The sequence below is a fragment of the Lycorma delicatula genome, chromosome 5 (genome assembly GCF_047948215.1).
Source record: "Lycorma delicatula isolate Av1 chromosome 5, ASM4794821v1, whole genome shotgun sequence".
NCBI classification, from domain to species: domain Eukaryota; kingdom Metazoa; phylum Arthropoda; class Insecta; order Hemiptera; family Fulgoridae; genus Lycorma; species Lycorma delicatula.
The window spans coordinates 80,089,308-80,103,224 of NC_134459.1; the positions used below are offsets into that span (position 1 = coordinate 80,089,308).

The 13,917-nt window shown below is 31.0% G+C and overlaps 1 protein-coding gene across 1 annotated transcript in view; it reads right to left on the reverse strand.

Moving 5' to 3' along the window:
• Positions 1-13,917, reverse strand: part of SMC3 (structural maintenance of chromosomes 3) — a 92,118-nt gene that overhangs the window by 48,286 nt on the left and 29,915 nt on the right. The window contains exons 8-14 of the mRNA XM_075366449.1: positions 13,634-13,879; positions 12,404-12,525; positions 10,905-11,012; positions 6,273-6,378; positions 1,863-1,966; positions 1,433-1,532; positions 990-1,153 (exon numbers count right to left, since the gene is read on the reverse strand). Of these exons, the coding sequence (XP_075222564.1) occupies positions 990-1,153; positions 1,433-1,532; positions 1,863-1,966; positions 6,273-6,378; positions 10,905-11,012; positions 12,404-12,525; positions 13,634-13,879 (950 nt within the window). The remainder of the gene's footprint in view (positions 1-989; positions 1,154-1,432; positions 1,533-1,862; positions 1,967-6,272; positions 6,379-10,904; positions 11,013-12,403; positions 12,526-13,633; positions 13,880-13,917) is intronic.

Genomic DNA, 13,917 nt, shown 5'->3' on the forward strand with positions numbered 1-13,917 from the left:
TAAGCCAGTCTCCAGAGAAATCATAAAATTTAGGGCAAAATTTTTTCAAACCTAACTTTGCCCAAACAAGGAATTTAAAGCTAGAAATAACTGGTTGGAAGGATTTAAAAGAAGATATGGTATAAGCTGTCTATCGATTAAAGGAGAAAAACTTTCTTCCAATCCTAGTGCTGTTGAGCCATTTCAAAATAAACTTCTCAAAAAAATGAAAGAACTACAATTAACGGTTGAACAAATTTATAAAATAGATGAAAGGTTTGCTGTGGCGAGTCCCATCTTATAAAACATTTGTTATCCAGCTGAAGCTTCTGCTCCAGGTCAAAAAATATCAAAACAATGTATTACATTTATGCCTTGCACTAGCATTTCTAGTAGTTATAAATTACAGCTTCACACCCTTCTTTAAATTTGTTGGCCCGGTCTTAAACTTGGGTCAAGTAACATCAAATCCCAAAACTGTGTACAGTCTTATCAAAATTTTGGAAGGTTTGACAAACACATTTGTGAAAAACTTCACAATACATATTTAATCAATGATGGAACTAACTTCTTGCTCTGATGACACTAGAAAGATGTGAATGCTCTTTAGAACTTCTGTAAGAGATTAATCTGTCCATCCCCTCCCGTAATTTTTACCACAAATATCTCTCCATTCCAACCCACTCATTTTGTGTGCAAGCCGTGAAGATAAAGTCTGATTATATTTTTAGCTGACCCTCGTAGCAATAAGTTCAAATCATTTTCTTTGTACCTAATCAATCATTATTACAGACTTACAATTTATAGCAGTGAAATGACAACTTACTACTGTATTTGTTTAACAAGCAACATGTGCCATAACCAAATTAAGAAAAAAATTGAAACCGCTGTAAATAATTAATTAGAATACTCAATATTTCAATAAATAGTTGAACAAAAAAATAAATTTAGTTGTTTATAAACTCACTGATATTCTTTAAACATAAAAAAAAATTAATGAGTTTAATTACCGATTACCAGCAGTTACTTCAACAGCTGTATGAATGCTTTTATCACATTCAAAGTTTTCTATAACTTGACCATAATAAGAATCAGCCAAATCTCCATAAACACCACCTCTCTGCCGGAATGTTTCAAGAACTTTTTTCACACTATCACGTCCATTGAGAATTGGCTATAGAGTTAACAAACAAATAACATACTTCAAAACTAGTTTTTAATAAAATTTATTCTATTATAACATTAAAAGAATAAGAAACAAAAAATATAATATTTAAACTTTCTAATCTACAAACAATTAATATATATAAATGAATTGTACTTTATTAATGTGCAATGTATTCTATTAATGTATTACTTTAAAACAATATTATAATTGAAAGTAATTATTTTGTATAGTAATTTTAACATTGTCTAATTCTATGAAAGATTTGTTAAAATATATTCCATTTACCTTTCCAGCCATACTTCGTAAAGCTTGATCAGCTTTTGCCAAATCTTCTTTAAGTAACGTTAAGGAATGTTGAAGTTGATTTTCCTTTCTCCAAAGTTCACTGAAATCAATACACAAGGAAAATTAGTAAAAAATAAAATGTGCTTATGGGAAAAAACTTACATAACAAATATATATATTCCCTAAAAAATTATGTTAAGATTACAGTAGGTGTTTTTAGGCTATATTAAAAAATTAAAAAATACAATGTATAATGTATCTTTTGTGCAATAAAAGCAATGAATTTCTTTACATTCAGTAAATAAAAAACTCCTTTTGGATTCCTTTAAAAAAAACTAATAACTGAATGCTTGCAGAATAAGTTATTAAAAATGTCCAAAATTGTATATTAGACAAGTTTAAGCAGTAACAATGTAAAATTAAAACTCACTTTCTTGTACTTTGATGCTGATCTTTACTTTTCTTGTGTTCATAATATTGTTTGTTGTACTCATCAATGGCCATACGCTGTCTTTCCAATTCGGCAGTTTGCTCCTGTAAAAGAGAAAAATAATTAATAGAAATAACAAATCATAGCCTTACCAAAATTATATTATATTCTATTAAATCATCGTTTAATTCATTAAACTCTTCTTTTTCTAAATAACACACTTGTATAACTGTAGTTTGAAACAACAAAATTTCATTGTTCATTATTAAATTAGATCGTCTAATGACTACAGTCTAGCATTATCAACAGATTAGTAATAATCTGGCTAAATTAAATAAAAAGCAATCATCAGATTTTCAAAAAATTGAAAAATCTATCCTCCAAATAAACAAAATGATCCAAAAGAAGCATCTTTGTCCCCCAACTAGCATTAAGTGATGTACAAACCAAATGGGATTCACTATCATAATTATATTCATAGGCAATATTATATTTTTTTTTTTAAATGGATGAAAACAAGAAGCTATTGCATTATAGTTTTTAAGACATTAATCATATACCTGTAAAATCCATTTAATGTTAGTAATAAAATATATTTCATTAAAATAGCCTGAAAAATTTCTAGAGATACCATAAAATTATTATAATTATATGATAATGTTCTTATGTGAAAATTTATATAAAATTGAAAAAAGTATTATATTGAAATAAATACTGTTGCACATTGAATATTAAATGTTATATATTATTTATTTAAATAACTTTAATAAGTAGTACTGCTAAATTAAGATCAGGGCCAATTTCAGTATAAATGGTGTAAAAGTTTATTGGTTAAAAAAAAAAAACACAAAATAAAGTGATTAGTGAAATTAATGCTACTTTATGTATAAGGATAATAAAAATACATGCAATTTGTCTGGATTAAGAAATTCAAGGATTATAAAATGCTCAACTCTTCTGTTCATGCATTATTGGCCAAAATGTTATTCATCAGGTGGAGTGTTTATCAGTTAGGCAAAGTAAGCTTTCAATATTAACGGTAAACATCTAAACAAATATTTTATTACTGTAATTGTTGGCATGTAAAATTTGTAAAACCACATCCTACATCTTCATATATAGTACTGTTTAGATATTAATGTTTATGTCTGGTACACTCATCTTTATTAAAGATGACTGTTGAAGATTATATAAAAGATGATATAAAGATTTATTACAGATGATTGTTCACTTTTAACAAGAATCAATCATCACAATAAAGACGTATAATTATCTTCAATTCAGTGAAACTGCCTTCATCCCAGAACACCACAAAAACCACTGCTGATCATACAGTTTTTAACTATAATTATCACAAACTCTTTCCAAACAGTACCTCACAGTATCTTGAACTCAACACAATAATAATGTGTTTTAATACCTATTTTAAAATAAAATTTAATTATTTATTTTATTAATAAATAAGTATTAAGTCCCAAAAGTACAGCAAGATCCAAAAGTCGTGCACATCAAAATAATTTAAAAAAAATTAAGACATTAAGTAATAATATGTAAGATTTATTTATTTATTTTCAAAACATATCCTGAAAATGGATGTCCCATTCAGTAATAGATGTACAAACACTTTTTACCATGTTTTTCTTTACGCAGTTTTCTTTATCCAGCTCCTTCAATTCCTGAACACTGTGAACGTGCTATGCAAGAAAGTGTAACCCTTTTATCGCTCCCTGAGCACTTTCATATGAAATTTAAAAGTATGCTGATAGTCTCCTCAAGCTTTTTGAAAACAAATGTTGCATCACATTCTTAACCTCAGCCAGTTTAGCAAGCCAAAATGGTCAGTCTCCCGGTTCTCTTCTTGTCTGCAGCTGATCTGCATTCTCTAAAATGGACGATTAATCTCGTTATGGTCGGATTGTTAGGCACTGCCACATCCAGATATTTCCTACAAAATTCATCTACAATATGTGCATAAAAACAACTGGAATAATAATGTTCAACAATGAAAACTTGTTGCTCTTGGGAAAACAACATGTTTACCAAACAGTAAACAAAGCACTTCTGCAAGTGTCATGTGATCAATACACATCACAATGGCGTCAAGGTTTGTTGTTGATAATACCCATAGTGATATCTTGTGGTCGCCAATAGAGCTGTTTCAACTATACTACTATTTATAGACACTTTTAATTTTGATGTGTGCAACTTTTGGATCTCTCTGTATTACAGCTATAACTGACAAAAAATCAAAATCTTAATAAATAATTAATAATAAGAATTACTAAGGAATTAATAAATAGCTCATTAAACTTAGTAAAAACAAATGGGAAAAAAATACAAAATTGTTTACAATTAAAACATTTTGAAAAATTCCTTTGATGAAAACTAATGTCATTATTAAAAAACAACAAATTAATGTTAACAATTAATGTAATGTTGTATTTTTAATATAACTTAAAAACAACAAAAACCTAAGTTCAATTTTAACTAAAATATTTATTAAAAATGTTCTATAAAACCTGGAAAAACTTAATACACATAAAGAACTTAACAAAGAAGTGTTTAATTTTAAAAAGTAAAAACTGTTTTTAAAAAATGCATAAATATAATGTGCCAATAAAATAACAAGATTGTGCTGAGATGAGAAAGCAAAAAATAGGATATGACTTATTTCCTAAAAAACCGTGCTCTTTCCAATGAGTACAACCAGAAGTTGGTAAGCAACAGTTCATAATTTGCAATCAAAGTAGATACAGTACTTCAAACCATGTCATAAAAAAATAAACATTCATCAAAGAGTAATAAGCAAATTTTACTTAAAATTAAGATAGGTGCTACAGACATTTAATGATTTGAAAAAGTTTATCACAACAAAAGTTTGAACCATGAGTGGAAGTGTTTTCAAGTATGATGTAAATCGTTAGATGATTCTTGATCAAGTCAACTAACCTCCATTTGCATACCAGAAATTCCTAAACAGGCAAGAAAAAATTGTGCATGAAGATCAATTAATTTCAACAAAGTTGTCTCGATAAGGTAATCAATATTAACACGGAGCTCATACTGTAATTTTGAAAGATGATCTGGAAAAAATAGATATTTCCTGTTTTGTACTGTGTTCATTGAACTTTGAGCAGCAAACAAGGAGGGTCAATTGTTGCATCAGTTTTATGAAATCAAACTAAACTTGAAATGTTTGAATCAAAAAACTGGTTTTGTTGCATGGCTAAACATCATTCTGCCATTAATATCAGTCTTGTTGGCTCCTGGAGATAACTTCTTATTTCCTAAAATTGAAAGAGCTATAAAATGAATGCAATAAGGTCAAAAATGCCTACGATAATATCAATATAATAAAATCAGTTTGAGTGTTTATCATCTCTGAAGCATTGTACAGAAATTTTAGCATGTCTATAGGTCTCTGGACAATAATTCTTGCACCACTTGCATCTTGTTATGGATGAAACTTAACATCCAGGTGCAACAATCGCCATACACTTCTGTTAGATATGTTAAGGGCTTGCAAATGCCGACAAAGTGATTGCACTGGACTTTGCTCTAAAATAGCTGTTACTATTGCAATGTTGTCTGGGATGCAAACCATACATGGCCCACCAGGTCAAGTGGCTTCTTGTTTGAAAAAGATGTTGTGTTTCCGAACTGCCAGACCCACCTCACCTTCTGAAATGGTACTATACATTCTGACTGATTTATAAATATTGAAGAAAAAATGTTCCATTCTTTTAACACTATCAATCAGCACACTTGAAAAAAGTTTCAATTTCAAACACTAATGTTCATTCAACCAATGCTCCATACTAACTGCCAAGATCACATAATATGGCAGACAGCAAATTCTTTGAACTACATTATGCAATGACATTAATATCAACTCTCAAGAAAGCCACAAACAATAGCAGATGATTTAAAATACGTCATTATGTCTGCTGCACCTTGCATAATGATAATGCATAACCTTTAAAATAAAATTTTTTTCCTGCAATTTTTTTTATCATAGCATCAGCTCATGAAATCAGCACACCATGTAATACAGGTAAGTTACTAAAATAACTTTATTCAAAATAATCACTTTCTACAAAATGTTTACTCTTGTCAGAATTATTGAAGAAATCTGACTTGCAAACTTCTAGAACTTTAAAGAAACACAAAAGGCATTCACCAATTGTATTTTTTCACCACAATAAGCTTATACACTTACAGTATGAAAATTAAAAAAAACCAGTTATATACAAAATCTCCTCCATGTTCTCTCAGTACATTGAGCATAACACATTTCTATTAAGAAGTGTTACACTACAATACAGCTTCTTAATCAGATTAAACAAATATTAACCATACTACCAGTATTCTATTAAAAGTTAAATTAATTCATGAATAAAACCGATTTACTTCAATTTTTTTCTCCAACTGGACTTGTTTTTCTCCATCCCTTTTGAGATCTTCAGCTAATTTATCCTTATGTTCACTTTTATCTTTTATTTGCTTGTTCAGTGATCTGGAAAAAAATAGTAGTGAAAAAATCAAAATGCATATAATTGTAAACTTTTCTACGAAACCTCATTTAAATAAATTACCTTTTAAATTAATAAACAAATTAAGCTTGTATGCACAAGAGAAGAAAAAATGGTTCCCTATTTAATTACAGCTAACACTGACAAGAAGATTTTCAACTAAAATAATGTAATTCAGACCTCCACTATTAAGTGACCTTTACACAGATATGCTTAACTGTGTGCAACAATGAAAGCTATACAAATATGTATTCAAAGGTGTGTATTTAAAAGCACACAGTTAAATATAAGAGATATACAAGAAATTGCTGAAATGTGTGTTCAAGACTACACATGTAAATGTAGTCTGCTGCATGTAGTACTATGATTAATATAGGATAACAGTTACGAGGGCTATTCAGAAAGTAAGGAACGTTTCTACCTGATGCCGCCAGGCACACGCCAATTGCGTATATATTGGTGTGCTCGTGCTCGGCACCTCAGTCAGCGTCCAGCCATGACAACGGGAACATCTCTGCACTGCCCGTTTTTTTTTTTTATATACAAATTTGAAATGTGTGCTGCAATCGAAAATCCCGCCAGTTGTGAGGAGTGGTCTGTGATTCGTTTTTTGTTGGCAAAAAACTTAAAACCAATAGAAATTCATCAGGAACTGTGTGAAGTGTACGGGAACAACGTAATGAGGGAAATTTCTGTCAGGAAGTGGTGCATTCAGTTTAAAAATGGCCGAACAAACGTTCACGATAAAGAGAAGAGTGGACGTCCCAGCATTGTGACTGATGATCTAGTCTCCAAAGTTGACGAAAAGATTCGTGAAAACCGCTGTTTCACAATAACTGAGCTTTCTCTTTGTTTCCCACAAGTTTCATGGACTTTATTGTTTAAATTGTTTCACAGAAGCTAGGCTACCACAAATTTTGTGCAAGATGGGTGCGTCACTGAGTGGTTGAGATCACAGGCGGCAGAATTCTATGACACAGGAATTTCAAAGCTTGTCCACCGCTATGATAAGTGCCTGAATTTGTATGGTGATTATGTTGAAAAGTAGTATTTTAGTCCCTCTTCCACATGTATATAATAAAAAGTTTTTCTTGTACTTGGTTTTTTTAAAATTCCAAAACGTTCCTTACTTTCTGAATAGCCCTCGTATCATCAGTGATGGTACACACACTTCTTACCAGGCAATATTACCGTATAAAACAAAAGAATAGAGTAGCTAAAACTAATAGTGTTCTGCTGAAATCTTTTCTAAAACAGTAATTCAATTTTTACTAGATTTAATAAAATATCTAAGGATGCACTAATCATTCTTAAAGTATTTTTTAGATCATAAGTATAGTTTTTTCTCTGTTCATTTAGTAATATCATATAATTATACAGCAGTCTATCTTACTTTACTCATATACAACATTTCAATTGTTACTGCTAAATTAATGTTATTAAATTAGCTGTTGCTAAAACACAATACCAATGCGCCTACCTCCAACCAATCCAATGCCTAAGCTGGAACTCAAGCCACCCGGGACCCAACCATGATCGAGTTCCTCGATTAAACTCCCTCTGCAGACCTACACACTTCAAGGGTGCAAAGAAGACCATTCACCATAGACCACTCCATGCGGATCATCCAGTTAATATGGAGATCTAGAGAGAGAGGAATCTATTGGCGCAAAGAAAACCTAGACCACTCCTCGCAGATCATCCAGTTAATATGGAGATCTAGAGAGGAATGTATTCTCTCAAGTTCCCTAACAGCTTGTAAACATTCAACCTCATATTGGGGACAGACGTAGAGGACATGGTCCACTGTATCATCAGTCCCACAATCCGGCCATTGACTTGAATCCACCAAGCCAAACCTAGCAAAACTCGCCCGAAAGGCACCATGCCCGGAGAGAAACTATATGCCATGCGGTGAGCCCAGACAGGTGCAGCATAGAGCATAATAGCTTCGCTGACAACTTTGTAAAGGATTCACATGGTATGGTAATTCAACCCCCAATCAGGATGAATGACTCTACAGATTCCATAAAAAGAATCAGCAGCCTTTTTTGCAAGATATTGTAGATGTTCCTTGAACTGAAAATTCTCATCAAGGATAACAACCAGGTATTTTTGAGTCGTAACATACCGAATGGGGAGACCAGCCATCCGGACCTGGATTCGTTGGGTAGGAGCCAATCAGCCCTTAAGCAACATCATTGTGGTTTTCATTGGGCTGAAAATCATCTTACGTTGGAGACTCCACAGTCCAAGTATCTCACAAGCATGAGCAGCTTGGAACTCTACCTCGTTACACGAATCCCCTTCAATCAGTAGCAACGCATCGTCAGCATAAGCGATGACATGACAACCTTAAACGCAACTCGAATTGAATTCTATGATCCACAGAAGGGGACTCAGTCCACTGCCCGGAGGGCATCCTTTAGTTAAGGTCTTACAAACCTCCGAGCCAGTGTCACGCAGGGAAACGGTCCGATGGCTAAAATAACTTGAGAACATGTCTAGTTCATTTCATGTACACTTATGCTTCTGCATCTGAAACAGGGTAGAGGACCACCATAAGTTGTTAAATGCCCCGGATATGTCCAGAAAAATCCCTAATACATATTTATATAGACTAGAGGAAGCTACATCCATCATCTTTAGTATGGCATCCTCAGTGCTATTGCCCTGACAGAAACCATACTGGTTGTCCATTAGCAAATGAACAGTGGCTAATCTAACATTAATAGGCATATATAGGACCCTCTCAAAAACCTTGCCAGTCACAGGCAAGAGCGTTAGTGGTCGGTAAAAAGAACTAACGGTGGGATCTTTGTCGCCACCTTTGAATAACAAGATACAAGCAATAATTGTGCAAGTCTCCACGCTTCCAACATGCCAGAAAGTGGCCATCGAAGAGCAACCTAATATATATTCTGGTTAGAGGACCAAGGACTACTGGAAGTGCTCAGATGAGGAGCTCCACTGTGATACAAGCATACCTTTGCAGTTGCATCAAGACCGGGGCCCGTTTCTGAACTACAATTATTTCTTTAGGCTGTGAGGCAAGATTTTTGAAATCTGCAACGAGAGCTGTGAGCCGCTCGAAAGAGTTTGAATCGAGACAATAATCTCCTCTTGGTAGCAGCAATAGTACACTTGGGGTTTGCTAAATGGGAAGACAAGCCACCCAATTCTGCCAAAACATCACAGACCAAAAGAGCAGAGCTGCCAGGCCTGCCCCTGGCTTGCAAAAAAACTCTTCAATAAGTAGGTTCATACCCTCCCGGGTGGTCACCTCTATAACTACTTCTGAACTATCGTTGTCAGGACCAGTGTTCAAGAAGGGTTAAGAATAAAGCTCCGGCCACATTATGGTAAACTAAATATAAAAACTGTGATCAAGAATGAAGAGTGCTATGTGCCTGTAATTTTTGCCAAAATTACAGGTCATGTTTTTCAAAACATCCAAATTAGTAGCAAGCTCATAATGACACATAAAAGCAACTAAAAATCACTAATCAAGTCCAAGGTCCATTTTACTCCACAACTAGGCAATGCAACAATGACTATTTTCTATTTACATAAAAAGGAGGTAAGATCAGTATTCAACAATTTTTTATCAAAAAGAACAGCACCAATTCAAACTCATTATGAATCTTAACTATTTATGACCTAAATATGATGATCTGTAACACATGAAAAATTAGAATCGTGAATTTGTAATAATTAAAATAATAACTTAAGTAATTCTTATGTTTATCTGGAGATTTCCCCATTTTATTTAATATTTCGTTTAATATATAATTATTTTTAACTCCCATATTTAATTTGTAATATATACTATAATATTTTACAAAACTTATTTTTATAATACTTTCATTCATTAACTTTACTTTTTATAAAATGTTAAATTTACTACATTTTTTGTTATTTTCAATAGCTACAATTCTATGCATTTATCTCATCTCTTTTTGTCACATTATAATATTACATAATACAAATGAATTGTCTACTATTTTTTAGAATTATCAGCATCAATTATAATGAACTACAAAATGTAGTATTAAGTATACAGCAATATTATACTGAATATTAAATACTGTATTGTCCCAATATAAACAAAGTTTTCAGAGAGCTTTTTTTAATATACTGAAGTATACAAAATAGAAATTCAAAAATGTATGATGTAGTGAATATCAAAATATGTAACAAGCACAAAAAAATTTAGACACTAGAAATTGCTAACAATTAAAAATAATGCTAGATTACAAGAAAAAGTATATTCACAAATTTACAATCATTCATACAATAATGAAACATCAAATATTTTATGAAGAGGATAATCCATTAAAGTTCATAAATAAAAACAGTTGTGAGTACAATAGAAAATTTAGACTGTCAATGGGATAAGGATTGAAATGTGTCCCCTTCATTAGAGTTCTGTTCATTTAAAATTGTACTTGCTCTTTCATTATTGCTGATAATGATAATAATGTTAAACATAACTATTTTGAAAATTTACTTTAATTCTTTTTGAATCCACTGATCACGATCATCCTTTGAAGTGAATTGACTTCCTCTACCCTGTTTTGCATATAACTCCTTGCGCTTCTGTTCTTTCAATGCCAATCTGCAACATATCCGGTACATTTATAACTGAATCAATACAAATCAAACTTAAACAGCTTCACTAAAGAATAAGAAGCTAAATAATGATACAAGATCAAAGTAAAATGGAGAATTAAAATAAAATGAAGGATTAAGTAAATTGATAAAATGCTAAACTTTTTGGTCAGAATGTGTGTAAATGATAACAAGCTGTTTCTTAAATCTAAAAAATAGCTATAAGAAACAAGTTAGTACAACACATAAAAACCTATATGTACCATATTCAAATTTAGTTTTACGGTCAAAGTAAAATTTCTACATTTCTAGACACATGCAGCAAATTAAAAATACTGATCACACATTTAATCTTTTATCTTTTTACACAAATACTGACATTATTCCCAAACGGCCCTCTCAAAAATAATTCCACTAGAAACTAAGAAATGGTAATAGAAACATAAAAATGGTTTTAATTTGATTTTATATTGCTAAAGCTGAATATTTAGTAAATAATCTTTAAACCAAAATCTATTCAATTTGCGATTAAGTAAACAAGAGGGAAAAAATATACTATATTATTAGTACACTGAATTCTTAGTAAAAACAATCTCATTATTTCTAGGACAATTATTTCATGCAAATCAAAGTTATAGTAATATTAATAAATAATATTACAAATTTTTTAAAATAAATTTACAATTTTATGTATTGTCACTCGACCTTAGTAACTGTGCAAAATTTCATCAATCGGCAATGACAGGAAGTATGTTAAATTAAGGATACAGGATTTGAGAACAAACATGAAAAAAAACATTGTGAGTTAAAGAAAAGCAAGTAATAATGTGATGCTTTGAGTGACTAATTTTTTAGTAGAATGACAAATTTTATCACGCTGCCATTTTTGGCAGTGACTAATTTTATCAAATTGTAAGGACAACCTATTTCTCCTGCAACACTATGGATATCTCAATAAGTATACAAAAAAGAACAGTGAATTAAAAAAACAACCTGCCAGCAGTTAAAACCACATTGATACAATAATAAACATTTCCATTTGATGGGTAACTTGTTTGATTTGTTTTAACCTTACCCAATGATGTCAAAAATATACTAAATGATTCATATGATGCACAAGATCAACGTGGATATACCTGAAGTAAATTAATGGACACAAGTTTATTTATCAATAATCCACCTTAGATGGAAACACCTAAATTCATTTCACTTCTTCAACTTACAGTTAATGAACTAAGATCCTACCGAGAATATCATTAATTCAAACTAGTAATAATATGATGTTCCTGCCAACAATTCACAAGTCAAAAAGTCTGGCGTTTTTCATATGTCATAATAATTTATTACCATTCAAACAAATCAGAATTCATAAATTGAAAAAAAAATAAAAATGCATACTCTCTAGTACAATCTTCTTCTTTTTTCTTTTGAGCTTCATATTTTGGCTTAAGTTCTTCAAGTTCAGCTTCTTTTTGCTGAATTGTTTCTTTTAACTTCTGCAATTCCCTTTCAGCTCGATCCTAAAGATAACAAAAAAAGCAAAAATAATTCAAATTTACAACCAAAATGATTCATAACCAGTTCAGAAAAGTATTTAAAATGCTGCAATAACTTACAAAAGCAACTGCAATACAATAACTATATGAACTTATATAATATTACACTTTTGATCAATACTATCTTCATAATCTTTCTTATTATCTTTTAAAAGTGAAGAAAAAGAAACACAACATTGTTTTTCCCCGCAGTATAGTATATTGGTAGACATAGGGAATTTGAGAAAATTTTCTCTTTGATCAGACAAAATAAGCACTGCAATTCAAAACTATGTTATATTACTTTGTATCACATTATTAACAATCAACACATTTTAAGGAGCTGACAGCATTTAATTACTAGTTTCTTAATTTGGAATTGTTCTACGTAAGAAACTAGTTTTATCTGAATCTTAACCAAATATGTTCCTTTCTCTGTTATCGGTTGCTTGACTGATTTGATATACTTCTTTACCTTTTCTGTTCATTATATTTTTAATTTTAACATATTTATTACAACTGACATCTTCAATTATTTACTCTATTATAAACCGGCCTCTATTTAGTTTTTACCCTTCCATGGTTAAGTTATTCCTGACAGCCATAATGTATGACCAACCATCATACTTCTTTAAACAAAAAAAAACCCACATGGTTCTATTTTCTGATCTGTCACAAACCTCTTCACTGGGAATTTCATTTTGAACAATTAATTGCATTCATTACATATCTAGAACAGTAAACAATTTGCATGCATACTATATTATCGTTACTGAAATGTTTCAAAGGCCACACAGTATTTTAAATAAACATATATTTTTATAATCACTAAAATTTAAAATTGTAATCAAAAGTTTAAAATCATTATCATTAAAGTAAGGCTTATATTATTTCCTACTAACATATTATACTAGAATCAAGATGAATAATAGATCTCAATAATCCTTTGCAATAGCTCATAAAATATGTTGTAGGGGGTGATCATATTTCCTTACCATGAGCAAGGTAATATTTTAAATTAACATAAATATTTGGTTATTGTACTATAGGACTAAATTCAAGGATCTATTTTTAGTTAATACCAAATACAAACCTTAGATTTATCATCTCCTTGAACTTCATCAGAAAGATCTTTTATTGTCAGTTCTAATTTGGTCTTATCTTTTAATAATTGTTGTTGTTCTAAACTTAATGTCTCCTTTTCTTCTTTAGCTAACTGAACTTCTTTTTTAGCATCTTTTAATCTTCTGGCAGCACTCTTAGCAGCTTCTTGGGCAGCTTTTAATTCACTAGTTAACTTTTTCTGATCTTCATCAAAATTATTCATCTTCTCCTCCAACTGTTTGACAAATGATTTTAAGAAAAGTTAGCAAATGT